Genomic DNA, 25,352 nt, shown 5'->3' with positions numbered 1-25,352 from the left:
CCTAATCCCAGGCACTCTCATTGTCCCCGGACAATGGAGCTGTGACCCACACCCCAGGGACCAGCTGTCTTCTTGGAATAAGAGCCGGGGAAGCTGCTTGGGGAAAGCCGCTGTATTGCCAAAATGGCAAGGGAAGTAAGCACAGCTCATATTCCAGCAGTGTAGACACTAGTACACTTGCACTAGTTGTTAAAATACTGAATAATTCCAGAACAGTTGATAAGCAGCCTCTGCCCTGAGCCACCTCACCACTCGAATGTTCCCCCTCCCCAGCTATCCTGGCCCCAGACCCAGCAATTAAAGGGATAATACCTGGCACCGAAAGGGGTCACTATGACCTCAGCGTGACCTCTGGACACTGATTCAGCAAGCCATACTACTTGTTAAATATTTTGAACATCACCCTGGCTATAAGGTGACTGAAGGGAAATGAAACCCTGAACTCAGTGTGGAGGGTGACGAGGGTGACATGAGTTCTGAAAGCCAGGGACTTGTCGTTGAGTTCCTACCTCCACCTCCTTCTGTCTCTCCTCCCCACAGCCAGAAACGCCCAGCCCCCACTGACGCTGCCCTTGCCCCGTTCAGAACGTCCCACAATCACACCCAGATAGTATTGCACTCTTTTATTTACAGAAAACACAGATAAAGCATTTCAATGTTCATTTAGCAAACCAATCCACTTTTTTTTTTTTTCTTTTTGGCACAAAGAAATATCACAGATGGACCCCAAGATCGATCAGAAACCCACAAGATTTATCAGCCATCACTGGTCCAGGGGCAGCCACAAGACTCAGACAGACAGACAGCATCGCCACAGACTGCAAAAAATAAACAAGGTTCACATTCACCTCACAGTAAAAACCTGCTCACCAATGGGCAAGGGCAGGCAGGAGGGGGCAGTTTCTCTGCTCCAAGGGGGGCAGTGGGTGTGGGGGACAGGAAGGAGGATGGGGTGGGATAGACACTGCTCAGAAATTACAGAGACGTGGCCTTTTAGTTTTTAACCTCTTACCTTGTAGAAGTAAGACATTGCAAAAACCATCATACCCTGACCACTTGTCCATCCGAAGCTTCTAGAAGGTGTGTGGTTTGGGATGTCCCTCCTCGTGGGTGCCCGTGTGTGTGTGCAAATGTGTGAGTGTGGTGCTTGTAAACATTGTCACCATTCACGCAGAGACCCAACATCCGAGTGTCTGAACGGGGTGTGATGGGGGCCGGACCCCACCTCCCGCCCCCTCTGCCCCAGTGATTCCTGTCCGAGACATAGTGCAAATTTCAGAGACAAAAAGGGGCAGAAGGAAGTGGGGGGTGGGCAGGGGCCAGGAAGGACACCGAGACAGGGTGGGAGAGGGAGGGGGAGATAAGGCAACAGTTAAAAAACGGTCCATTTTATCAAAACCGGCCCCATGCGCCCCGCAGCCCGCCCTCGGCGCCCTGGTCACGAGAAAGGGCGGAAGTCCCGCTCCTCCACCAGACTGACGGAGGGGTTCTTCAGCTCCTCCTCCGAGGCTGCCATCTTGTAGCCCAGCTGCGCCAGCACCCGCTGGCAGGCGTTCTGGGCGAAGGCCACAATGTCATAGGACAGGCGGAAGCGCCACTTCTCGGCCGTGGCCGCCGAGTTGCGCACGGTGCCGTATTTGTGCTTGCCCAGGGTGGGGTCCCCCTGCGTGTTGTTCTGGATCCAGCGCGCCACGTGGCCGTCCAAGGGGATGCCCAGGAACCCGTAGATCTCCTCGGTCTTCTTCATGGGGTTCCTGGCCAGGTCCTCGTAGCGCACCAGCATGTACTTGCCCTTGAGCCAGGGCGGCCGCATGAGGCCGGTGGACACGGAGTTGGAGAAGTCCTCGCACACCGTGGTCAGCTGCGTCACGTCCAGGTTGTAGGGCTTCCTCCCGGTGCCGTACCAGAGCCGCCAGAGCCGGTACGTGTCGCGGAAGGTCTCGCTGCGGGAGGCCAGAATGCCGCGCGGGTCCCGGACCAGCTGGATGACCTTGAGGTTCAGCCGCGGGTCTTCCACCAGGGCGCGCAGGTCGTTCACCTCGGGCACGCGCACCGTCTTGATGGCCACGTGGCTGCGCTCGCGGCAGGCCTCGGCGGCCACGGTCAAGTTCAGCAGGCCGCACTTGCGCACGCAGTCCCCCTCCTCCAGCACCAGGTCGCCGGAGCCCGGAGGGTCGCACACGGGGCGCGAGCACAGCACCCTGCTGGCCCCGCGGCGGAAGATCCTGTCGGTGGTGTGGTTGACGGGCGGCGGCTTGATGTAGTTCTCCAGGAAGTAGAGGTCACAGTCGTAGAGGCTCCGCAGGAGGTCGCGGCTGGCGCCCAGCATCACCCGCCGGTCCGCCGGGCTCTTGCCCTGGGTGAAGCGAGGGATGAGCGTGTTCTGCACGTGGTAGAGGGGCTCGAACAGGTAGAAGACGTCCAGGTGCTGGTTGAAGAGCTGACCCACGAAGGAGGAGCCGCTGCGCGTGGTGGCCAAGATGAGGATGTGCGTCTTGCGGGAGAGGTTATAAGCGAAGGTGGGGCCCTCCTCGCAGAGCCGCTCGGCCAGGCCGGCCTCCGCCAGCCCCGGGCAGGTGTGGAAGGACTTGGCGGTGAAGGTGCGGATGGCCGTGTACTGGATGGCGATGGAGGCCAGGGCGAGGAGGAGGACGGCCTTCCAGGAACATTGCATGGCTGGGCACCTTCATGGGGCTGCTTCTCCACCACGCGAGCTCTGCGGGCAAAGGCGGACAGCAGTCAGGGGGCAGTCAGGCTTGGGTGCCTCACACGGCCAAGGGCACTGGCTTGCTCCCTTGGAAGAGCTGGCCTCCAGGAGGCCCAGGGAAGAACCCCCAGCTCCCTGCCCAGTGCTCACACACGCACCTAAAGCCCAGGCAGCTTCTACACCAGACTTTACATTCTCTGGGGACTCCCGGGGGCTTCCGGGGACTGGACAAACTGATGCCCTGAACCCCAAGGTTTAACCCACAGACTACTGCAGGGGCCTCCCATCGGGAACCCTGAGTTCCTCCCTGGGGCCCTGCTATGCCCCACTCCCACAGTTAGGGAACCACCAGTTCCTGGCTCAAGCCATTCCCCTGCCACTGCCTGTCACCCCTGCTGGCATCTCCTGGGCCCTCCTGCATCTTCTTCAACCCCCACGAGCTGATGCCCAGTTCCCATGTGGTCATCTTTCCTCCATCCCCTGCCCACCCCCAGGAGGAAGAAGAGTCCATGTCAGATGCCTCCTTCCGACCCAAGCCCCCGTGCAGAAAGTGGTGCACACGGTGACTGGGTGGGCTGCCAGCATCAGCTCATCCTTGCCGGCTGGGCCAGGAATGGTGGACACCTATGTCAAGCCCCCTCCCCGCCCCCGCCAAATTTATGGATGCAGGTGACCAGCTTACTCCAGACGAGGACTCTCGGGGCTCCAGAATCTCTAAGAGCCACCTGGCCCGCAGCAGAGACAGGGTCCAGGGGCTGCTGAGAAGCATCCTTCCCAGCCCCCAGCGCCTGGGGGAGGGGTCCACGCCATGGGGCAGGTGACCCCCACTGACAGCAGGGTGATCTGGCTCCTCTGCCCACCCCCTACCCCAGCCAGTCCTCAAAGGACTCAGCCCCTTCTGCCCACAGGGTGAGCTCGGGGACACCCGTGTGATCCAGCAATGACCCCAGAGAACCCAGGCAGGACAGAGAGAAGAGGAAGGAGTGGAAAAGAAGGGGCACCTCCAGGAATGGAGAAAGTGTGGGGGATGGGGAGGGCCCCAAGGCAGGGAACAGGAAGGGTATGCCAGGGGTCCAGGGCAAGGAGCCAACCTGAGCATCTGCAAGTCGTCCCCAAGAGAGGCAAGCTCAGCTACCGGCCCTGGGGGAGGGCTGGGGCTGCTCCAAGAGGGATGCAGGGTGGGCTCCGCCACTCACCAAAGAGGGGCTGCTCCGAGCTGGGAGTCCGCAGCCACCGGGTCGCCTGGCCCAGCCGGCAGTCCCAGCCTGTGCGACAGCCCTGTGGCCAGCAGGCTGCAAGGAGACAGGGAGGGGAGGGGTTCTGAGGATGGGGGGGCTCCCAGTGCCCCCCTTCCCACCCTTTCTCTCCTATGTCCTGTGCCCCACAGACAGCCCCACAGGGCCAGGCAGTGAGGGCCCTGCCTGCTCTCCCAGATCTGTCACTGGCCTATGGCTCTAAATAACCCAGCAGCATCTCTGATCCCCTGGGTCCCGCCCTCTGAGCCCTGGGCTGCATCCCACCCCCTCCGCCCACCTCCCTCACCCCTACCCCTACCCTCCTAGCACGTCCCTGTCTCTTTGCTCACACCAGGACCCAGTGGGCAGGGAGCTGGCCACCTTGCACACCCAGCTGACTGAGTCAGTGCCCCAAATGGGCAACCACCCCAGGGAGGCACCCCCCACCACCACCACCCACAGCAAAGAAATCCACTGGCCACAAACACCCCCAGGCCTGGCTAGCTCTTCAGCTCTGGGGAGCTCTTCAGACTGACCCAATCAGACACAGGGCCCAGGGCCCAACAATGGAACAGAGGGTCAGAGTCAAGGTTATCCCAGAAAATTGGGCCGAAGCCCAGCCCAGATTGGTTCTGCATTTTAAATCAACAGGACAGCCTGACCCTTCAAAATTCGACTTGTTCAGTGACTCCCCACTGAGGGGATCAGTGGACGTCAGCAAGGGCGGGGGGTGCTCACCCCAGACCTCCCGGGGGAATCAGCAGCTCAGTCGACACCAGCCCAGATGCTGCGGCCCGCAGGGAAGGGACAGCCACGGAGGGAGGCTCTTCTTCCAGCCACACCGGAGAGAGAACAGCTACCTGAAACTCAAAGCAGAAGTGGACCAGGGAGGGTTCCCGACCTGATGCTCCCCGCGGGTCCTAAGCTGCAACACCAAGGTCGGAGCATTACTCGGTTAGCATCTATGAGCACTTCCGAAGTGCTGACGAAGGCCTTTATCTGCATTAGCTCATTTGTTCCTCCCAAGAACTTGACGTGGAAGCCCATATTCACTCCATTTCACAGGCGAGAAAGCTGAGGCCCAGAGAGGGGGAGCCACCTGCCTGAGCTCACAGGCCTGGTCTAACCCCCGTCTGGCAGGTTCCCCAGAGCCCGCTCGTTCCCTCTAAGGAGACTTGACTTCCTGTTCTTCCAGCTTACGCAGACCTGGCCTTCAAACATGATTCGACCAACGTCCCCAGCCCATCTGTGGCGGGCGAGAGAGGGCCCGGGCATTAGCAGGGGACAGAGACAGGATTTCCGAGACTCGGAGCGCGTCCCTCCCCTTTGCTGACGGGTCCTGTTGATCTGTTGGCTCATGGCCGAGGAGGTGGACTCGTGTGCTTTGTGAATAGCCTTCCCACATCCTGCTGCTTGGCATGACTCCTTGGGGGCGGGTGAGTCAGGCCTCATTTCTCAAACCTGCAGCAGTGCCTGGCCCGGCCCACCCGACTCTCAACACCATGTTATTCCTTATGGCCCCCTCTGGGAGGTCCGGGTCCTCACTCCCTCCCTCCCTCACTCCCATTGTCCAGATGGAGAAATTGAGGCTCAAAGACTAAGCAAATGCGCATATGCAAATAAGTAGCAAAGACTCACATCCCTCTGGGTCAAACTCTTAGGCCAGTGCTCTGGCCCCTTCACCATCAGCTTAGAGGGGGAGAAACAGAGTTGAAGCAGGCTGCTTGCCTTAGGGAGGGGCACAGAGGCTGGGCTGAGATGGCAGGGGGCCCAGCTGAGGCTCTGGAGCTGAGAAGTCCTGTTTTAAGTATGAAACTCTGCTTGGTATCTATAGGAAGCCGTACTGCGTCACCAGGTGGCAGTAAATAGGGGAAGCGCACAGTCTAGATTCTTAGGAACTTTCAAAGTGATCAGAGAAAAACCATAACTCTGACCACATCCCATCCCACCCCTACCCCACCCCACGGCAGCAGAGGATCCTGTCTCCATCAGCAGGATTGGATGAGGTGCCCAGAGAGAATCGCCTCTCTGCATCAAATGCAGCTCCCCTGAAAAGCACAGCTCCCTCCAGCCCCCGGCCCCCGCCCCCCGCCCACCCAAGTGCCCCAAGACAAATTCAAACGCCTTTAAAGAAAGATAGGGAATGCCATCGACAACAGTGCTAGGTGATATTTCTAAGTTATTTGGGGTCCATTCTCTAGTTGCAATGCCATCTCATTTGGATGTACCTCCTTTGTATTAATTCACAAACACCTGTCAGACAGCCAACAGGAGCCAGGCACCGTTCTAGGAATTACAAGAACAATAACACGAAGGAAGGAAAACACTTACGGGGCATTCGCGATCCTTCTCCCAGGTGTATGCTCCCTTACAGGCATCAGCTCCCCTAGCCCTCACACCGACCCTATGAAGCAGATCCTGTCACATCCCTGTTTTACAGATGAGAAAGCCGAGGCTCTGCAAGGTTAGGTAACTTTCGCAAGCTTACACCCTAGTAAGGGGTCGAGCCAGGATTGCAGCCCAGGCAGTGTGCTCCGAGTCCACGCTCAAATCCACTCTCTGACTCACTCCCTGTCTACTGCACTCCACCCGCTGTGGTCCCCACTAAGACAGGAAACAGAGGCCTTAAAGAGACTTCACTTAACTCTAGGGTTCTGGTTCCAAAAACAATTCACCCACGGTTTTCTTTAAAGAGGAGCATCTTTCGGGGAGGGGACCATTTAAGTTTCTCCCCCCACTTCCCCTCCCCACCCCCAGCCAAGGCCAGGATTGCAAGCTGCTGCCTTTGCTAATAAGTCAGAAGTAACTGAAGCATCTCCATGTTATAAATCCCTAAGAAAGCGCGACTCGGGTTCATAAGGTGCGGCCTGGGCATCAGGGGGGGGACTGTGCTCGAAGGCTCAGTGGCAGACCATCCCCTGTCCCCGGGGAGGGCAAAGCCAGGGCATGGGAACGGGAAGATAGAGGAAGTCAGCGCCCCTAGAAATGCCCCCGCTCTCCTGCCAGCCTGGCAGAGCAGGGCTCCGGGCTGGCCAAGTGTCCTTGGTATGCTGGAGGCATCTGCCCTGGAAACCAGAGGCCCCGGGGCCAGGGCCCGCGCTTCCCAGGGGAGCTTTGGCCACTGCAAGGGACTCCTCAATGCCCTCAGCCTCCAAGCCAGGCTGTGAGCCCAGGGCCCCTCCCTGGGCCTCGAGCAGCCCCTGGCATGGCCTCCCTCCACCTCTGGTTAGTCCAGATCCAGGCAAACCTTGGACACAGGAGCCCAGAATCTGTAACTTCTATTGGAAGGCAGGGGGGTTAGTGAACTCCGCTCCCAGCAGAAGCTTAGGTTTCAGTGTCAGCCACCTTCCGATGAGGGCACAGACTAGGGGTGGAGAACATCTCTATACTGGCGAACTATAATTCAGAGCTAAGAGCTCAAGCCATGGAACCACAGCCCCTGGATCCTGGGTGATTCCCCAGCTGTCTCTGAGCCTCAGTTTCGCCATCCGTGGAATGGGTATAACCGTAGTAGTGGCTCTAAGAATTGACTTAAAGCATTTAGTCAATGCCAGCATACAGATATGGCACAGCCTCATGCCTGGGACATGGGCTCTGGCACCAGCCCCATTGACAGCCAGATTTCTTCATCTCTCTGGGCCTCTGTTTTCTCACCTGCAAAATGGGGATCATTTTAACAAGCTGTGGTGAGGACTCATTAGTCAGTACTGTGCATGGCATAGAAGAAACACTCAAAGAATGTCACTGTTATCATCATTAAATGTCTTGTTTGCTTTTTGTCTTGGGGAAGCACTCAGCACAAGTCATCACTGACTCTAACACAAGGCAGACACTCTCCCTTGCTCTGGGCCCAGCCCCCTGCCCCACAGGCCCTCTGCCCACCGGCCCTTCCTCCCTCGGCTCCTCTCCCAGCCCGGGACCTTTCTCCTGCTCACGCTGAGTCGCCACAGTGGCTTTCCTGCTTCCCTCTAGTGGCCACATCCTGTAGTGCAGACTCAGCCCTGCGTCTGCTGTGTTCAGAATTCCCAGCCGGTTGGCTGCAGCCTGATGTGAGGACGCAGCAAGCGGGAGGTGATGTTGCAGGAGGCAGTGAGGTGCCAGGATGCCATGCCCACCAGGGCTGCGGGCTCTGTTCTGTGCACCCCTTCATCCTCACCCACACACCTAGAGGCAGGCAGCGACAAGCAGCCTCACCTCATCCCAAGGGCCTCTCCTCCTGGTCTCATTCCACTCTGGCAGAGGAAGGGACATTGAACTGATGTCACAGGCAGGAGCAGCCACTGCCTCTGCCTTTCCTGCTGGGTGACCTTGGACTCACCCCCTGGCCTCTCTGTGCCAGATCCAGGGACTTTAAAGGCCTCCCAGATCTGACCACTGGGGTTCTCTGATCTCAGGCAGACCCCATACTCCGTTCTCAGAGTCAGGGCCACCCTTCTCTGCAGGCAAGGGGACCCTCCTTTGGGCGTGAGAAGGCCCCAGTCATCTGCCAAGAAGATAGCAGGGCTGGGCAGCTCTGCCCCCCACCTCAGCCGGATCTGTGGCTGCCCCCGTGGGGCCCAGTAACCAAGGGGCTCTGCCCTCTGCCGAGTCAGCCCCCGCCTCCTGCCCTATGAAATCCCACGCAAGCCAGAGCTGTGGCTCTTTGCCTTTTCTGAGCCACAGACCCCTTAGAGACACACAATTCCTCTTCCCAGAAAGATCCATTTGTGCCTACAATTTTACACACACAGTTAGAAGGTTCCCAGACCTAAAGCCCACCCATGGGTGCCCCCTCTCTTCCCTAGGGGCTTACCCCCTTTATTAGGAGCATTCTCCCCCCTCCCAGGATCTTTTCAACCGACCATATCAGAGAAGGCTCCACAGATGTATACATACTGACGTGGAGCCATCGCTCAAGATAAAAAAAGCTAGGGCCAGAAGACACACATGCAATAGGAGACTATTTATCACTTCTCATTTCTACAAAGGGGACATGTGTGTGTATGTGTGCGCGCGCGCGTGTGTGTGTGTGTAAACACGCATAAACAACCACTGAAAGAACTGACACTGAACTGGTAACTGTAGATGCTCTGGGGGGAACTAGGAGACTGGCGGGGGCGGCAGGGGGAAGGCACAGTTTACACTGAGCTTTTTGGTTCAGTTTAAGTTTACTAACTTTTGGGGACAGAGTGAAGCCACCCACGCAAGAACTAGGGGGGTGACTGATGACAGGGTGGGGCACTGAAAATCAGCCCTGGCCCCTCACTGTGCCTCCTGTTCTGTCCCCAGGGCACCGCCAGCCTGCTCTCCCCTCCCCCATTTCCAAAGCACCAGGGTCGAAGTCACTATCTTTCCGCCAGAATTGGGCTCTGTCTGCTCAGGTGGCCACTAAGGACAGCAACCACCTGGGGCTGCTGAGACAGGGCGGGAGCTGAAAAGGAGCGAGACCTCAAGAGGGGGCCTGGGGCTGTGCGGAGCAGCTGAGGCCTGAGTGGGGAAATGACTCCCCTCCCAGCTTTTTCTCCCTATAAACAGTTTGCGAAGCCCTGGGGAGACAGGGAGAGCAGAGGGGAAAAAAACCTGAACATCATACTTCTGACCAGACTCAGGAGCCAGTATGGAGGGGTCCCGGGAACTGGAGCAAGGGGCAGGGGACACTGCACAGGGAGGGAGGAGCTGGCAAACAGGCCTCTGGGATGGAGACTGCAGAAAGGAAATGCTTAATCCCTGAGTCTGCAGTAGCCAGCACTGATCCACCATAGACGTTTGTTTAGTTAAGGCTAAAACACATAAAACAGCCAGGTTTTTTCTTCCTAAGGAAAATGAGCTGGTGAAAATGAGGCAAGGGGAAAACAAGGGTATGAAAGTCTGAAAGAACTAGGAGGCAGGTCAGGGTACAAGAGCCAAGCCACTTCTGGGCTATACATTCAGGTCAGAGCTACCTGGCAGCCAATGGGAAAAGGGAAATATTTCATTTACATGTTTCATAGGATCCATGAGATGAAGATTAAAGTATCTGCTCAGGAGATACCCAGCTACTCCTGATATTGAATCCAGCACAAGATTTCTCATGAGGAGTCTCCTAGACAGCCCTGACCACATACTGCCGTCCTCAAGACCTCACACCTAGTAAGCCCAAGATAAGTTTCATGGGGCTGTGTCCTCGAACATCCTTCAAGGTGAGCAGTATGCCAACAGATAATTCAGCCAAAGCAACCTTCCAGAGGAGGCAATCTGATGGTGTCCAGCCTCAGCCTCTGGGGTCTGGGTCAGCCCAGGGGAGATTGGAGGCCAAGGGCTTCTCTTTGGGGTCATGCCCCCCCCAACTTGAAACACTGTGAGATCTATGGACCTTCTCCCCAGAATCTGCACCCACACAAATATGTTGATGCAGTCTCTAGAGGCCTGTCCACGGACCCCACAGGCAGAAGCAGTCCATCTTCAGGGCACCTCCAATGGGGGCACGTTCTTAGTCATGGTTCCAAAGACAAGCACGCAGAGAGCGACTGGTCTGCTGACTTTTCACATCAGCAGAGCTGCTCGGCTGCCCCTTAAGAGCTCTGGTGTCGCCAGAGTGACCTGAGCAGGTCACTCCACTGTCCACACATGATGACCCTGGGGACACCCATGGTGTCTCTAGCCTCCTCGAGAGGTTACCTACAGGCGTGCGAGGAGGCAGGCTGGGGTGGTGGCTGGGCGCCCTCGCTGTGGGGCCTGCCCGGCCTGGGTTTGCTTTATAGCCCTGAGACCTTGAGCAAGGCCCCCGCCCTCTGCAGCCTCAGTTGTCCTCATCTATGAAATGGGCCAGACGGTCACAGAATCTTTCAAATATGTGGGCTGTGAGACAGAAAGCCGATGAAGCTTAGCGCAGTGCTGGGCACAGAGCGGCACTCATGAAGCAGGAACCGAGATTGTTAGGGCCACTTAACCTACAAACAGCCAATCGCAGCCTGGAAACGTTTGAGGAAGTTGAAACAGACGCCAGAGCCTCCTCCACTGAAGCTGCCGCAGCCCGTGTGGCTGGGCTGCAGGCGACCTACCGTGCCCCGGGCCCAGTCGGTCGGCCTGGTCCTGGCCCCCCCGTGAGGCAAGTTTTCCGGGGCAGTGGGGAGAGCGACTGACCTCCTGGCCCAAGGCCCGGTGTGCCCGGCTCCTCCGGGGGAGGGATGAGTCAGAAGGGCCGGTTCCCTGTCTCAGGCCGGTCCTGCCACAGCCTGGCCTGTGGTAGGCGGGACCCTTCTGCTCCGACACTGGGCGGAAAGGCGCCGGTTTCCTGTCCCCCCTCCTCTCCCCAGCAGCCACAGCCAGAGTCGGAATAGTACCGAGGCCCCACCCCCGGGATACCGGCTTCTTCCACCACCTTCCCAGCTTCAAGGATGGGAACCGCCAACAGGAGCGGAGAGCACAGGCAGCTGCTGCTAGAGGGGCCCGGGGGGGCCAGCTGTCCCTGGATCCCGGAGTCTCCAGTCTCGGGCCACCTGCATAAGGCCCAGCCGGCCCCCGGGGACGAGGGAGGGCCAGGCGTGCGGGAGGCTCACCTGAGCCTTGGGGCTATACCGCGGGATGGAGGGGGCTGCAGGAGCGAGACCCAGAGATGGTCCCGTCCCGGTGCCCATCGAGGGGGCGCTTACGCAGGTACCACTGCCATCTCTCACGATGAGGAGCAGAGAGGCTCGGGCAAGCGAGGGAATTTGTCTGAGCATGCGCAGCTAGGCCGCGGTGGGGCCAGGGTTCAAGCTCAGCTCTAGGGACCCCAAGCCCTGGCCCCAACCACAAAGCTTAAGCCCCCAGGCCACACGAGAGCACGGCATCACCAACACCTGGAGACTAGAGAGGAGGACAGGCAGTGCCAGCATCAAGGTGGCCTCCAGGATCCCAGCACACACTGGTGCCAACCTTGACCTCAGCATTCGTCCCCGACCCAGACATGGGCTCGTCCAACAGACACCGAATGACCAGCTCTCAGATCAGCTGGAGGATGGGGGCTGCCTGTGGCCCTTCTTGGCTGGTTCCCTGGCACACCAAAAGGGTCTGTGCCATCCCACCACTTCCTGGGGGATTCTCTGTCCCCAGCTGAATGACAGACAGGAACATTATCACAAAGACTGGAAGAGATAATGAGTGTGGCCACGCCTGGCACAATGTCGCATCTGATAGGCAGTAGCCAAAACACTCTGCTCCCCACTCCGGGGCTCCAGGTCCGGCTAGGCTAGCAGAGGGAGAAGTGGGTGGCTTCATGGTCAAGGAGCCCAGGAATGCCTGAGTCCTGTGCAGCCAAGAGGACACCAAAGGATGTCTTTATTACCACCTGACCTGAAATGGTCTGGCATAGGGCATAAGGTTTGGGCTCAAGGCCCAGAGACGGCCCTCCTGCTCCCTAAGCCCAGAACTTACCACCAGCTCACAGCTGGTCACAAGGACGCCAGCATGGCTCAACCTGTCAGTCGTCTGTCTCCTGGATGAGAATCTAGGGAGAGCCACCCCTGGTAACATAACAATCGGATGAGCATCTCCGCCCCTGCATCAACAGGGCCTCCATAAGAGACACGATGGCAGCTGGTCACCGAGGATCCACTGCACAGGTAAGGGCCCGAGGCTCACAGAGGTTGATTGACTTGCTCCCACAGCCGGGAAGTGGCAGAGAATGGAAGTGGATTGAGCTTATGGGGCGTTGGGGGTGAGGGGTATATGCCGCGAGGGCCTCGCCTCGCCAAGGTTCTCCATAAAGGCTTCCCCTCCTTCCCCCACTGGCCTCCTGAAACCCTCGGTCTGAACCACCCCAATTAGCAATCCTGACTCTGTACTTTCGCTGTAAGTGGTTAGGAGCAACTTAGCAGAGGATGAAACCCAGACCTTGGGTCCTGGGCAGCCTTCCCCTCTCTGAGCCCCAGGTATGCAGGCAGGGAAATCATGCCCCCTCCCAGGGCAGTTGAGGGGCTTAAATGAGATCTCGCATATTATGCTCTTAGCATAGTGTCTGGAACAAGGCAATCACTGAATGATACCTTCGGAATGTCGCCATCAGACTGTCATCTTCATCTGCTTGCAGAATCCCTGAGGGAGAGCTCCAGGCCCTCCCTCGGTCCACCCCCACCCCCGGTGCCCACCTAGCGCACTGCAGGGCCTCAGTGGGCGCAACCCCACTCGCTGCCCCCAGCAGAGCCCCGGAGAAGGGAAGGGCTGCGCCCTGTTCCCCATCCCCGAGGAGGAGCCAAGACAGTGGTCCTGATGATTCCGGGCCCACAGCCTTCTCGCTCTAATCAAGGAGCGAACACAAAGAGGGGCTCTCTAAACATTTAGGAAACACGGGAACTCTGTGCCCCACTCGGCACCGTGGGGATTTTATAAAGAACAAATCATGCTTGACAAACTTGATAGCTTTCTTGATAGAATTACAAGACGGGTAGATGAAGGAAACGCAGGCAGGGTAATAGATCTTGATTTTTAGCAAAGCATTTGATACAGCGCCTCGAGTAATCTTAGAAAATTAATTCAAACAGACTTGGCCCTAAGCACTTGTCATGGGGCGGGAATCAGGAGGTGTAGGTCCCAAGGGCGCCAGGTAGAGGAGGCAAGCCCAGGGGCGAGGGGCTGAGGGACAGAGCCTGGGAGTGGGGACAGGGCTGCCAAGCCCCCGCGCTGGGTCAGATCTTATCTAACATCTTCATTAATGATCCTGAGAGGGAGTAAACAGTCCGTTAATGAAATTTGCAGAGGATATTAAACTGGAAGGTGGTGTGAACACCAGTGAAGACAGCAAAGTCGTCCAGAGAGACCTGGGGGGAGAACCTTGGCAGCAGCTGAGAGTTGGGGGAGGGGGAGTGGGGGGGGGGGATGCTGGGCAGCGTCTGGGACTACCTGGAGCGCCAGAAAAGAGGGAAGGGCATCCCCAGGGCTGGTGGGGAGCTGGGAGTGGCCACAGCTAGCTGGGGTTCTAGCCAAACAGGCAAACCCCGAGAACCTCGGTGTTTCCATCTGTAAAATAGAAGGAAGGGCCGGCAGCTATGGAGGCTGCCTTGCAGCTCTGACGGCTGGTCCTGGTCGTGATGGGGGGGCGTGCCCTTAGGGAGCTTGGAGCTGAAGCCCACCTTACGGGAGGGGAGGAGGGGAACAGTGACATGAAGAGGAGGCCAGGGAGGGGAGGGCAATGGAGAGAAGAGGTGGTGAGGGCGCCACTGGCTGAGCCATCACTGGCGCCCAGATTGCCCCGAGCCACTGCCCTGATGCTGCCGAGGCAAGGGTAAGCAGAGGTGGGCAGGCCCCTCTGCCAGCCGGCTGGGCAGTAACCCATCCGCTGGTGGCTCGGGGCTCCAGACTTGTAGGGTGTGCTGGGAACACTTCAGCCACAGAGGTTGGCTCTCAAACCAGGGGGGAGGAGTGGGGCAGGGTCTGTTATCTTTCTGGAGAGTTCCTGATCCCTCCTAATCCTCAAGAGGGAGATGCTTCTCCAGCCAGGTGAACCACCTTTCCAGGATCAGAGAGAGTTGCCCCACCCCAATCCCTTCTCTCTGTCCTCAGAGCGTGGACCTCTCCGGGCCCTCTCCCTCTGGCCTGATCCCAAGGGGGCTAAGGCAGGAAGCTGCCCATCCATCTGGACTCGGAGGATTTGTTCCCATAAGGCTCCTAGACAGGTGGGGTCTGAACAGGAGCCAGGACCCCCTAGCACGGTGCCTGGGCCCTCAACAACCGAAATAAACGCTCTGTGGGAGGAAGAAATGGATGGCTGGTTCCCAGCTGGGGGTGTACCAGGGTGGCTGGGGGAGGCTCTTCCAGCAGGAGGTCAGCCCTGCCCGATGTCAAGACCACTTGCAGCGATACAGAGGATGGATCCAGGTGAATGCGCATGCCGGGGGAGTTCCTTCCAACCCCCTGAATTAATTAATAATAATGCCACTTACTGAACACTTACTCCGGCTCGTTCTGAGTGTGTCCCTCATATTAACGCATGTGACCTTCACGACAACCCTCCGAGGCAGGTGCTTTTAGTTCCCCCACTTCACAAAGGAGGAAACTGAGGCACAGCGCAGCCGCCATGACCCTTGGCACCTAACTAGAAGGCCCATGGGAGAGGCAGCAGCCTGCCAAGAACCCCAGGGAGAGCTGAGCGGCTCCTGATGGGGGGACCCCCGCAGGTGGGCAGAGGCAGCCCCTCCTATAGGGACCCCAGAGCCTCACCCAGCCCCTCCTGCCCCCCTCAAAGAGAGTTGGTCCAACTCCTGCCACACTTGTGGAGCCTGGTCCTACTCTAGGTTCCCCTTCTCCCCCCCATCCAACGGCTACACCGAGTCCTCCGAACAAGTCTGTTTCCATGGAAACCATACAGTGACTCAGGGCTTCGGGACCTTCTCTGAACCAGATTGTGAATATCAAATGCTCTCTCCCCGCACCAGTGCAGGGTGAGTTGGAAAAGTAAAGAGAGACCCTCAGTGGGCAAGGGGAACCCAGTGGGGCGCAAGCCTGGACCCCTGGTGAGAGCCTGGCAGCCGACACCCCCCCCCAATATTAGCACTGTCAGCACCACCCCTCCTCTGGAATGAGGGCCCTGTGGCGCCAGGGGGCAGGGAGGGAAGCGGGATTTCCATTCCTCCTAACTGTGGCCTGCACATGGCCGAGGTTACTGAGGGGCCAGGGAGGAGGGAAGCTGTCTTCGAGAGGAGCTTGACTTCAGATGCCAAATAGCGCTGCAATATTCAGCAAAGAGGGAAATTTGGATTTTAGGGGGGAAATGCGTTTGCTTTCAGATGAGGAGGCCGGCCGGGTGTTAAGTGTATGTGCCAGGAGGGGGCGTGGCTTTCAAAGCCCCAGCAGGGTTGGGGGGATCATTAGCAGAGACTTCCTCTCACTTGCCCCCTACCCTGGCCTGGCCTAGGGAGGCTCACCTGTCAGGATGGGGACAGCAGCAGGGAAATGAAAGTTTGCAGTGCCGGGCTCCAGGCTCCGCAGGGGCAGAGGCCCAAGGGCAAACCCGCCCCCTGCTTTCCCTCCAGCTCCCTGAAGACCCAGGAGGGAGGCGAAGAGAATAGGTCTGAGGCTTGATACCTCCCTGATGAGTGCAATGTGTGAGTCATGCCGGTGAGAGCACTTGGAAAAAGAAACAGGGTCATCGTGGAGCCTGTGCGTGTCCCCAGCTGCTGAGGACTGGAGCCTGGGAACTGCCGGCCCAGGTACGGTCTCTGAGACAGCCAGCCCCAGCTCAAGGGGCTGAGGAACCCCTGAAGGCAGGTGCCTGGTACCTGGGCCCCACCTGCTTGCCTCTTACACCTACTGGTTCCTTTGGCTCATCACAGCAGCTACCTTCCCAGCGAGGGCGCCCACCTCCTGCCCCCAATCCTAGGTCCCCTCCGCTCCTTGCCCCTACCAGCCCTCGGGAAGATGCTGGGCTCCATGTCTGTCCTGGACTGGACATCCACCACCTCACCTCCTGCCTCCACCTCTCTGTCCATGGTCTAAGCCCATCCTCTGGCACCTGGACTCCCCAGCGGCCCTTCCTAGGAGCCCCTTGCTTAGGAGCAGGGTTTAAGTCCACCCGGAGGAAACTGGACCAAAGGTGAAGAACCTAATCCTGGGAAAGGGCAGGCGGGGGGGGGGGGGGGGGGACACCCTGTGGCACCGCAAATCAGGCCGAGGTGCCAACCTAAGACGACTCTCTGGTCCTACCTTTTTAACCCTTAGCTCTCCAGCCATGGCTACTCTGGGCTGTTAGTGTGAAAGCAAGCATTGGGTTCCTGGAGCCTGGGAGGGGCTGCTCCCGGGGTCCCACCCAGAGAAGAGCAGGAGGGTGGTTCTGGCTTCCCGTGGGGGGCTCTGCACCCTCCGGCGGCCCGGGCCCGCGGGGTCCCAGCTCTTCGCAGAGCGGTCGGTGCGGGTGCGGGGCCGGGGCTGGGAGCAGGAAGCAGGGGTCAGCCTGTCGCCTCTGGGTGCAGCCCTGCTTTGGAAAGTTGGCGCAGGCATGGGGACCTCAGCGTCTCGAGGTGCCTCAGCAGCCCGAGCCGGGCCGGCTGTGGGACGGTGAGCCGGGGGCAGCCCCTGAGTGCGCTCCGCAGCGGAGGGGAGCGAGGCGCCGCGGGGCCGCCGCGCGTCCCAAGTTTGCTGCCCTCCCGGAATGGGGGTGGGGAGGCTACGGCGATCGCGGCGCTCACCGCCACCAGCACGGGGAGCCCCTTCCTGCGCCCAACACGCTGCTGCGTTCCCCTCGCACGGCCAGTAGCGACCGGCCCCGAGCAGAGGGGCGTCTCCCACCGCGCCCTCGCCCCTCCCGGCTGCTGCGGCGAGTGTCCGCTCCAGCCCGCCCCGGGGCCCGCGGGGCCCGGCCGATACCTGGTCGGGGGCGCACCGGCAGCCGCTGCAGCGCCCAGCGCCGGCTCCATCCTCGGGTCTGGAGTCAGGCTCGCCAGGGGCCGGCAGGCGGCGGCGGCGGCGGCATCCTCCGCCTCCCGCGCCCTCCTCCTCGGCCTCCCTCCTCCCTCCTCTTCCACCGCCTCCGCGCACCCCTCACGGGCCCCTCTTCATGGCCCGGGGGCGCGAGCCCGGGGCGGCTCGGCCAGCGGAGAACGTTCTCCGGGGCAGGGCGCGGGAGCGGGGACGGGGGCGCGAGGGCCCGAGGGGCGCCGGGCCAGGGGCCGGGACCCGAGTGCCGCAGCCCCGGGCGCCGGAGGAGGGCAGCAGCCGCAGGCGCCGGAGCCTCACCGAGCGCCCGCCCGCCCGCCTTGCGTCCCGAGCCCAGAGCCGCGGCGGCGGTGGCGGCAGCTAAAGCGCCGAGCGAGCGGCGGGCGCTGCGGTCCCGGCTCCACCCCCCAGAGCCGCCCGCCCCTCGGCTGCCGCCCGCCCCTTCTCTTCCCCACCCCTCCAGCGCGCCCTCCCGCTCCCCGCGCCGCCCTGCCGGCTCCCGCCCCCGCGCGGCCCCAGTCTCCAGCGCTCCGGACACCCCCTCTGCAGGCCGGCTCCTGTGCCACCCCCCACCCACCCCCGGGGAGGAGCCCCACCTACACCCCGGGTTTGGGGAGGCCGGCGGGCGAGGGCGCAGGCTGCCCACTGGCACCTCTTCCCGTACCCTCCCAACCCCCCCCCGAACTGAGGGCGCTCCCAGAGCGCCTTCCGCCTGAGTGCCCCCCTCCTTCAGAAGTCCGGTGGAGCCCCAGCGCGGCCCCGGGCCCAGCTGTCCTCTACCGCTTCCCCAGGCAGCGCAACGGAGGGACTCCAGAACCCAGAACCACCTTTGGGGTATGGTGCCAATACCCCAACACACACCCCCAGCCGACGCCCCCTTACTTCTCAGGTGTGGAAATGAATCATCGGCCCCTGCTGCAGTTGTGCCTCTGGGCAGGGTCAAGGGGCGGCTTAGGGGGGCCTTAGAGTGGATTTGCTGGCTGAGCGTCTTCCAGGCCAGTCCTCCACCCCGCCCACCCCCTCCCTCCGGACTGCCGCTGGCGCTCCGAGGTGGAAATGTGGAGCCACTGCTGCCCTTATGTAGGGGAGACCTGCCGGCAGAGCCGGCAGGCTGAGCAACTTGCTCCTTCATTTTTTACACAAATATTGACTGAGCATCTCCCGCAGGCCAGGCCTGCATGGGCACCAGGGACTCGTTGGTGACAAGACAAACGGACCTCTGCCCTCTCAGAGTGGAGTGCAGTAGAAGCCTGGTAAACAGGCAGAGAATACCACGTGATCAGTGGCCCCTGGGCTGGAGAGGACAGCAGGGAATCCCAGCTCTGCCACCATGTCTGCCTGTGCCAGGGCTGGCCACCGCGGAGGCCTATTTCCTCACCTGGAGAGGGGTGTGCGGTTGGGCTGGCTGATCCCCTGGCGCTCCTCAACTCTGACCAAGCAATTATCTTCTCCGGTCAGGAAAGGCAGGCAGCTTCCATCTCCACCCATCTCTGAATCTCTGATTTCCAGTTACAGCCTCTCCATCGCTCCTGGACAGGGGCGGGAGGGGCGGGAGAGGCTGGACGACTTGAAAACTCCAGGCACCCTGGGAAAGCCTCCCTGCCTAAGTATCCAAAGCTCCACCCACACTACAGACCGTGTGGTAGAGGGGTTAGCACAGGAGCGCCTCAGTCAGAGCCACCATGTATTGGCTGTGTGACTTTGTATGAGTGATTCAGCTCCTTGGCGCCTCAGTATCCTCCTCTGGAAGGTGGAGATGCTGGTCCTCACCTCATGGGGCTGCTGTAAAACACCAGATGGTAAAATGCGTGTAAGCACTCAGCACTGTCTGGCACATGATAAGTGCTTAATAATTGCACAGTGTTGTTATTGCTGTTGGCTGGTTGGTGTTCCGGGCAGCCAGGAATGAATATTCACCCACTGGCCCAGAGGAGAATGTGGCCTCTGTGCTTCTCTGGGGGACTCTGGCCTCGGATCATCAAGTCCCTCTCTCTACCCAGAACCAGATGGGATGAAGCCTCTGCCCCTAGGGTCTCACCAGACCAAATGGTCATTTATCTTGGTGACGATTGCGCATTCGTAATTATAAACTCCCCACCACCACCTGCCACGGGCCCAGCAGCCGTCGGATCCCCATCGAGACGGAGTGTGGTCCAGTGCGGTCCAAGATCACTTTCCAGCATGTTTTCCTGCAGCGGCAGCCTGGCCTCCGCCCTGCCCACCCTCCACCGCAGCCAGGATGGGAGCGCCAGTCCTCAGTCCTGACTTCAAGGTGACTGGATCTATGCCCGCCCCCCTACCCTCCCAAGGAGTGACAGTGCTCTGGGATGCCTGACAAGAGTGCTGACCTTCCCGAAGCAGGGACTTTGTGTTTCAAAAATCCCGTTTGTCCCTCTGTAGTACACCAACCTCCGACAGCCCAAAGCTGAGCCATCAGAACCTTCCCTTTCACCCCGAGCTAATCCCTCCCCCAGTCTTCAGCCTGACAAGAATAGTCAGGGTTTAGAGAGTGCCTTCTCTATCTCGCACTCTCAGACCCAGTGCCTCATTTTTCAAATTCTGGTGTATTTCGGGTGGAAAGGAGAGAAATGTACAACAGGCTGACAGGAAAAGATTGGTGTGGTTGCAATGTAAAGATGGAGTGGAATTTGGAATTTTTTTTGAAGAACATTTAATCTCTAAAAATAGACAAAAGACCTGGTGTCTCAGGAACACTGGGATTCTGTTTCCTGGAATCTCCCAGGTGACAAGCTTGAGTGTTTCGTGAGCACCTACTGTGTGCACTGCACTGTAGCAAGTGCTGTAGGGGAAAGAGAAGGGGGAGAAAACAGAAGCAGAGGCCTTTGCTCAGGGAATTTGGATCCCATGCCATGAAGCAGCAAAGAACAGTTGCCGCAAATGTGATGGAGCACAAAATATGTAGCCTCAGAAGTCAGAGGAAGATGGAGCCTCCGAGGGTTGCTCAGGGAGGGCTTCCTGGAGGAGGAGGCAGTTAAACTGAGAGAGATGGATAAACTTCAGAGATGGATAGGGTGTAAAAAGGCAAAAGAGCAGGAGATCCTGTGAGAGGAAGCAGCAGCCAGATGGTGCTTATTTGTGGGATAATAGGAAGATTAATTAAACATTAAAGATTAATAAAACATTAAAGGCTAATGTTTAAGGTCCCACCCTGTGCCAGGCTCTGTGCTATTTGCTTTGTGTGGATTATTTTGTTTAACCCTCAAAAAAGCCCTGTGAAGGAGATGTTATCCTTCCCATTTTACAGACGAGGAAACCGAGACCCAATGAGGCTCAGCAGCTTGCCCAGGTCTGCAGTGCTGGTGAGCAGTGGAGCCGGGATTTGAGCAAGCAGTCTGGCCCCACGCGCTAACCACTCCTCTGGGCCCCGTCCCTCCAGCGGGGGGTCTGCAGGGAGGAGCAGGGGGTCCTTTGGGCTGGGGGGGCAATGGCAGGACGCAGGGGTCTCCGACATAGAGCCCCCAGGCCTTCCTGGGGAACTCTAATATGAGACATGCCCTCTTCTCCCCTCAGTGTGCGGGTCCCTGGAAATTTGGAAATTGGCTAAGAGACTTGGGGGCTCAAGGTTTCAGCTTTTTAATGTCTCTCGCCTGTCCATGCAGTGGCGGTCTGCGCCACCCACCTTGTTATTTCAGTCTGTTCTGGGAGATGGATGGCCCGGGCTCTGATTTAAGATCTGCGGCTGCAATCCTCAATTTCCCGTCTCACGGGGCACGCTGACAAGGCAGCGCGCACACGGAGGATGGCTCCTGGCTGTCCCCGGACTTCAGGCCTGAGAGCCCGCAGCACCTGTGGGGAAAGTTCCCACCAGAAAAGCCCAGGCAGAGGCAGCCGGGCCAGTGGGGGGGTGGACCCGTCCTCGGGAGCCTGTTTCCCCACACGTGATGTGACAGGGTGCTGCTAACGAGGTCAATTCAATGATAGACTTGGAGGAGCCCTCACAGGCGAGCTGAACCAACTCCCGCATTTCACAGATGAGCAAACTGAGGCCCAGAGAGGTTAAGTGACTTACCCAAGGCCACGCAGGAAGTGAGTTGAGGCTTCAGCTGGGTCTCCAGCTTTTTGAGGAAGAGGTCTCTTACATATCTCTTCTCCTCCAGTTCTGCCCCGTTCTGGATGAATTCTTGTTCTGGTGAATTCCTCTTCTGGATGATTCGAGGCACCTGAACTTCTTTGTGGTTGAGATAAAACAAATATTTGAGGACTTTACCTTAGGCCAGACGCTGGACTGGTCCCTCGAATATAGATGATCTCATTTCTTCCTCATAAGATCCCCACGGGTCACTGGGTCCAGAGGTCACCAGGCCTTGCCAGCTCCTGGATTCAGAAGACAACATCATTTTGGCCAAAACTCCCAAATTCCTGGTCTTGCCCTTTCCTGCCCTGTCAGGTCCTCAGCCGAAGCCCCTCGAAAAGTTGCCTCCACTCCACTGCCCCACCTACACGGGTTTCTGTGACTCCCTCAAAAGGACGTCGCGTTGCTCCCAGACCATCCTGTCAGCTGCTGTCACCTCTGGCCATCTGTCATGTTTGTCAGCTCCTGCTCTAGAACTTGGCAAAGGCCGTGAGGCTACTTGAAGGAGTGCCTCGTCCTCAAGTAAATCAGAGGATGCCAGCCAATCCTCGTGGATGGGAGGAAACAGGAGACTAAGTAGTCTGCTTCTGGTGAGTAGCCAAGCCACAACATGCCTGCTGCCAGACCACCCCGGCCACCCAGGGCGCTGCCCCTCTGGGCCTGCTAGGTGGGAGGCAGGAGTGGTCTGTGTGGGTCCTCGGCCCATCGAAGCCGGCCCCATCCCATCCTCCAGGCTCCATCTTCCTTCCTCTGGCCTCACGTGGTCCAGCCCAGATCTTGCCAAAGCCAGTCTCATCCAAGTCCCCAAAGTTTCCAGGAGGAAGGCCAGATGTCCACTTCCTTCTGAGGAAGGAGTCTGCTCCGGCTGCCCTCTGAGGAAGAGGTCCAGCATACAAGTTGACCTTCCCCAAGCCGCTCTGCTGGCCATTGCCACACTCACCCCTGGAGGCCCAGGCTGACGAAAATCAGGGGACACGACGCTTCCCCCGGGGCTTCCCAGAGCCTGCCTGCTGGGGGAGCGGCGAGGTAGCCGCAGGGCCCGTGCTCACCTGGAGAAGACTTCCGCCTCAGGATCTCCACCCGGGGGACACCCGGCGAGATACACAGCCACTGAGCCATGAGAAGGACAGACCGACCAAACAGGGCCTAAGAGGGCTGCAGCCCTGTGTCTGATCTAAGAATAGGGTACAGTGACTGTCTCACAGGCCCTGGGGCTGGGGAGGTGGTGGGAGTTGGGGGCGGACAGAACAGGATCGTGGGCTGCAATTAAAACGCCCATCCTGAGTACTTCCCAGGCCTCTGTGGGGCTGTTTCCATGGCGAGGGAGGCCGGCCTGGAGATGACAGGCTCCTGGCAGGGCTGGCTCCCTCCTCTGCTCCTGCCCACAGAAGCCTCAGCCCCTGGATGGGACAGTTCAGACCAGGGTGCGTGGTCCAGCTCGGACCCTGGCAATGTACAGGCAGAGGCCCAGGCTGTGTGGGGCAGGTGCCCCAGCTGGCAGAGATAGGGAAGGAGGGACAGTTCTGGGCCTAGGGAGCAACTGATGACATGTCCTGGGACTACGGGGGGCCACCAGGGCCCAGACTCGAAGGACGTGTGTTGCCTGGAGCAGCTGGGAACTCCGATCTGGTCTCTTACCTGAGGCAGGAAGAAATTAAGCTCCCGGGAAGCTGGATCCTTGTCTAGTAAACTCTTGCCCCCACCCCCAGGTCTTCCCAGTCCCGTCACTGGCCTCCAAGCCAGCCCCTCCCTGTTCTGCCTCCTGCCCTCTCACCCAGCATCTCTCATTGCCTCTTGCTCACGGGGGCTCACTTCATGTTGGCCCCCAAGGCAACCACTTCCCCAGCCCCCGCTGGCACTGAAAAGCTGGGAAGCCCTTCTGGCACATTCCCTGCTGGCAGACGGTGACAGGCAAGGTGAGAGTGGGCACTGCACTGGAAGTCACAGGCAGGCGTTGGAGGTAAGATCAGGAGGCAGAAGCCAGGGCCGTCCCTAAGCCTCAGCTCTGAGGAACCCTGGAGGAGTTCAGCAGGCGTATGGATGCTCCTTCCATGCCAGTCCACACAAGTCCCGCGCTGAGGAGTCTGGCCCAGAGGCAACCGCGGGCCTGCCTCTGGGCCTGCTCCCCAGGGGTGAACCCCCCAGGCCACCCACACTGATCCCCCCCAGGAGGGGAGAAGGGAAAAGTAAGCATTCAGTGTCTACTTCCCTTTCTCATCTTGTCCCCATTCCTCCTCTGCCCCCAGCCTCTCTGCTCCAAGGTGCCAGCTCAGAGTGAACCATCCGCAGGCACCTCAGCCCAGCATCCAGGAGCCAGGAGGCCAAGTGGAGAACGGGAAGTGTCCTCTGGGCCCCCCTGCCCAGCCCCAGGCAGACCCGGGGCTCTTTCCCTCCTCCCTCGGGGGAAGGAGGGCGAGTGGGTGTCCTGCCAGGTGTGGTCAGCCTTTGGTCAGGGGCCCATGGGCACCTCCCACTGGACAGCCCAGCCCTGGTCAGTGCTGCACCGGCTGGCTCTGGGAACTCAGCCCAGGAACAATGGGCCCATTCACACAGCCTGGGCTTTGCACAATGACCTTCTTGGTCCATCTCCGTGGCTAGACGGTGTGTGAGTGAGAGTGAGCGTGTGTGTGTGTGTGTGTGTGTGTGTGTGTGTGTGTGTGTGTGTAAGAAAGAGAGAATCTGGAGGTAACTGGAGAGCCCAGGCAGAGGCAGGAGAAAAAGCACCGATCAGGAACTTATTTATACCCGTCCTGGTCTCCATCCTTGGTTAGACAATTACTATGTGCTAGACACTGTCCTAGGAACTTGCATTATCCTCACACCAACCAAGTGAGTCAATTCCAACATTACCCTCATTTTAAAGAAAACCAAGGTGAAGTTAGAGAAGTCAGAATAATGGTAACTTCTCCATGGGGGTATCTCCTGGGAAGGGGCACAAGGGAACTTTCTGGAGTAATGGAAACTTCTCTCTTCGGGTGGTGACCACATGGGTATATACATATGCCAACATCCATTGTGCTATCCACCGAAGATTTGTGCATTTTGCTGTATGTAAATTATATTTCAGTAAAAAAAAAAAAAAAAAAAACGTTGGTACATCTGTAGAATGGAATATTCCCCAGCCGTACTTAGAGGCTAAGGAAGCGCTTTGCATGCTGATATAGATTGCCAAGATACACTGTTAAAAGAAAAAGAGCGATGTGCAAAACAGTATTTTCTGGATAGTAGGCAAACACATATTTTAAAATACTGTCTGTACATGGCTGCCTGTGCGTGTTTACTTTATCTCTGGACAGACACACAGAAAGCCTGGCTGCCTCTGGGAAGAGGAGCCACCCTGCTGGCCACAGAGGCTGGAGGGAGACTCTCCACAATACACCCTTTTCTTAACCCAGGGGAGTGTATTACTTACTCAAAAAGTAAAATTACAACAGTTCCGATTCCCAGGCCATTACGTCCATTGCTTCAGTGCATTTAGCTCCAAAGTCACACAGCCACTTTCCACTCTTTCCTCCTGTCCCCAGCCTGTCTCCCCTCCTCAGACCCCACCAGACTGCATCTGGCTGTGGCTGCCCAGCTGGGAAAAGTTCACAGCTGGGCTCTACCAAGGCCCATCCAGAACCCACTATGGCCTGAGAGTCAGGGGGCTGGGCCACGGCTGGAGCTGTGGAGAAGCTGCTGACGTCACAGAGCCCAGCCACCTCCAGCCTCTGCCCCAGGCCCTCCAGCTGAGCGTGACTGTTCAGGTCCCCACACAGCGCACTGCTCCTCACTCTACTGTCACTGCCTTGTATGTCCCATCCATGGTGTCTCCAAGCCAACCTAGGAAAACCCAGGCCCAGGGGGACCAACGAGTGTGGCCAGAACACCTGCCCAGCTTGGCTGGAGGAGGGCAGCAAGAGGCAGCCCTCCTCCCAGGAACGCAAGGCTCTGGCTCACTACAGCTGAACAC

At 58.8% G+C, this 25,352-nt stretch overlaps 1 protein-coding gene across 3 annotated transcripts; it reads right to left on the bottom strand.

Moving 5' to 3' along the window:
* Positions 1-614: 614 nt before the first annotated feature.
* CHST1 (carbohydrate sulfotransferase 1) lies at positions 615-18,808 on the bottom strand. 3 transcript variants are annotated; one of them, XM_058527084.1, is made up of 4 exons: positions 18,686-18,808; positions 4,681-4,802; positions 3,904-3,999; positions 615-2,716 (listed from the first exon to the last, which is right to left on the bottom strand). In XM_058527084.1, exon 4 carries the CDS (start codon positions 2,672-2,674, stop codon positions 1,439-1,441), a length of 1,236 nt encoding a protein of 411 aa, XP_058383067.1. In that variant the 5' UTR covers positions 2,675-2,716; positions 3,904-3,999; positions 4,681-4,802; positions 18,686-18,808; the 3' UTR covers positions 615-1,438. The 3 variants fall into 3 exon arrangements, with proteins under 3 accessions (XP_058383067.1, XP_058383066.1, XP_058383069.1); XM_058527083.1 differs by lacking the exon at positions 18,686-18,808 and adding an exon at positions 17,239-17,597; XM_058527086.1 differs by lacking the exons at positions 3,904-3,999; positions 4,681-4,802; positions 18,686-18,808 and adding an exon at positions 3,799-3,888.
* Positions 18,809-25,352: the final 6,544 nt, after the last annotated feature.

The sequence above is a fragment of the Diceros bicornis genome, chromosome 31, assembly GCF_020826845.1.
Source record: "Diceros bicornis minor isolate mBicDic1 chromosome 31, mDicBic1.mat.cur, whole genome shotgun sequence".
NCBI lineage: Eukaryota > Metazoa > Chordata > Mammalia > Perissodactyla > Rhinocerotidae > Diceros > Diceros bicornis.
Note: the sequence above shows the minus strand (reverse complement) of the source record. Positions and strands in the feature narration are given on the sequence as shown.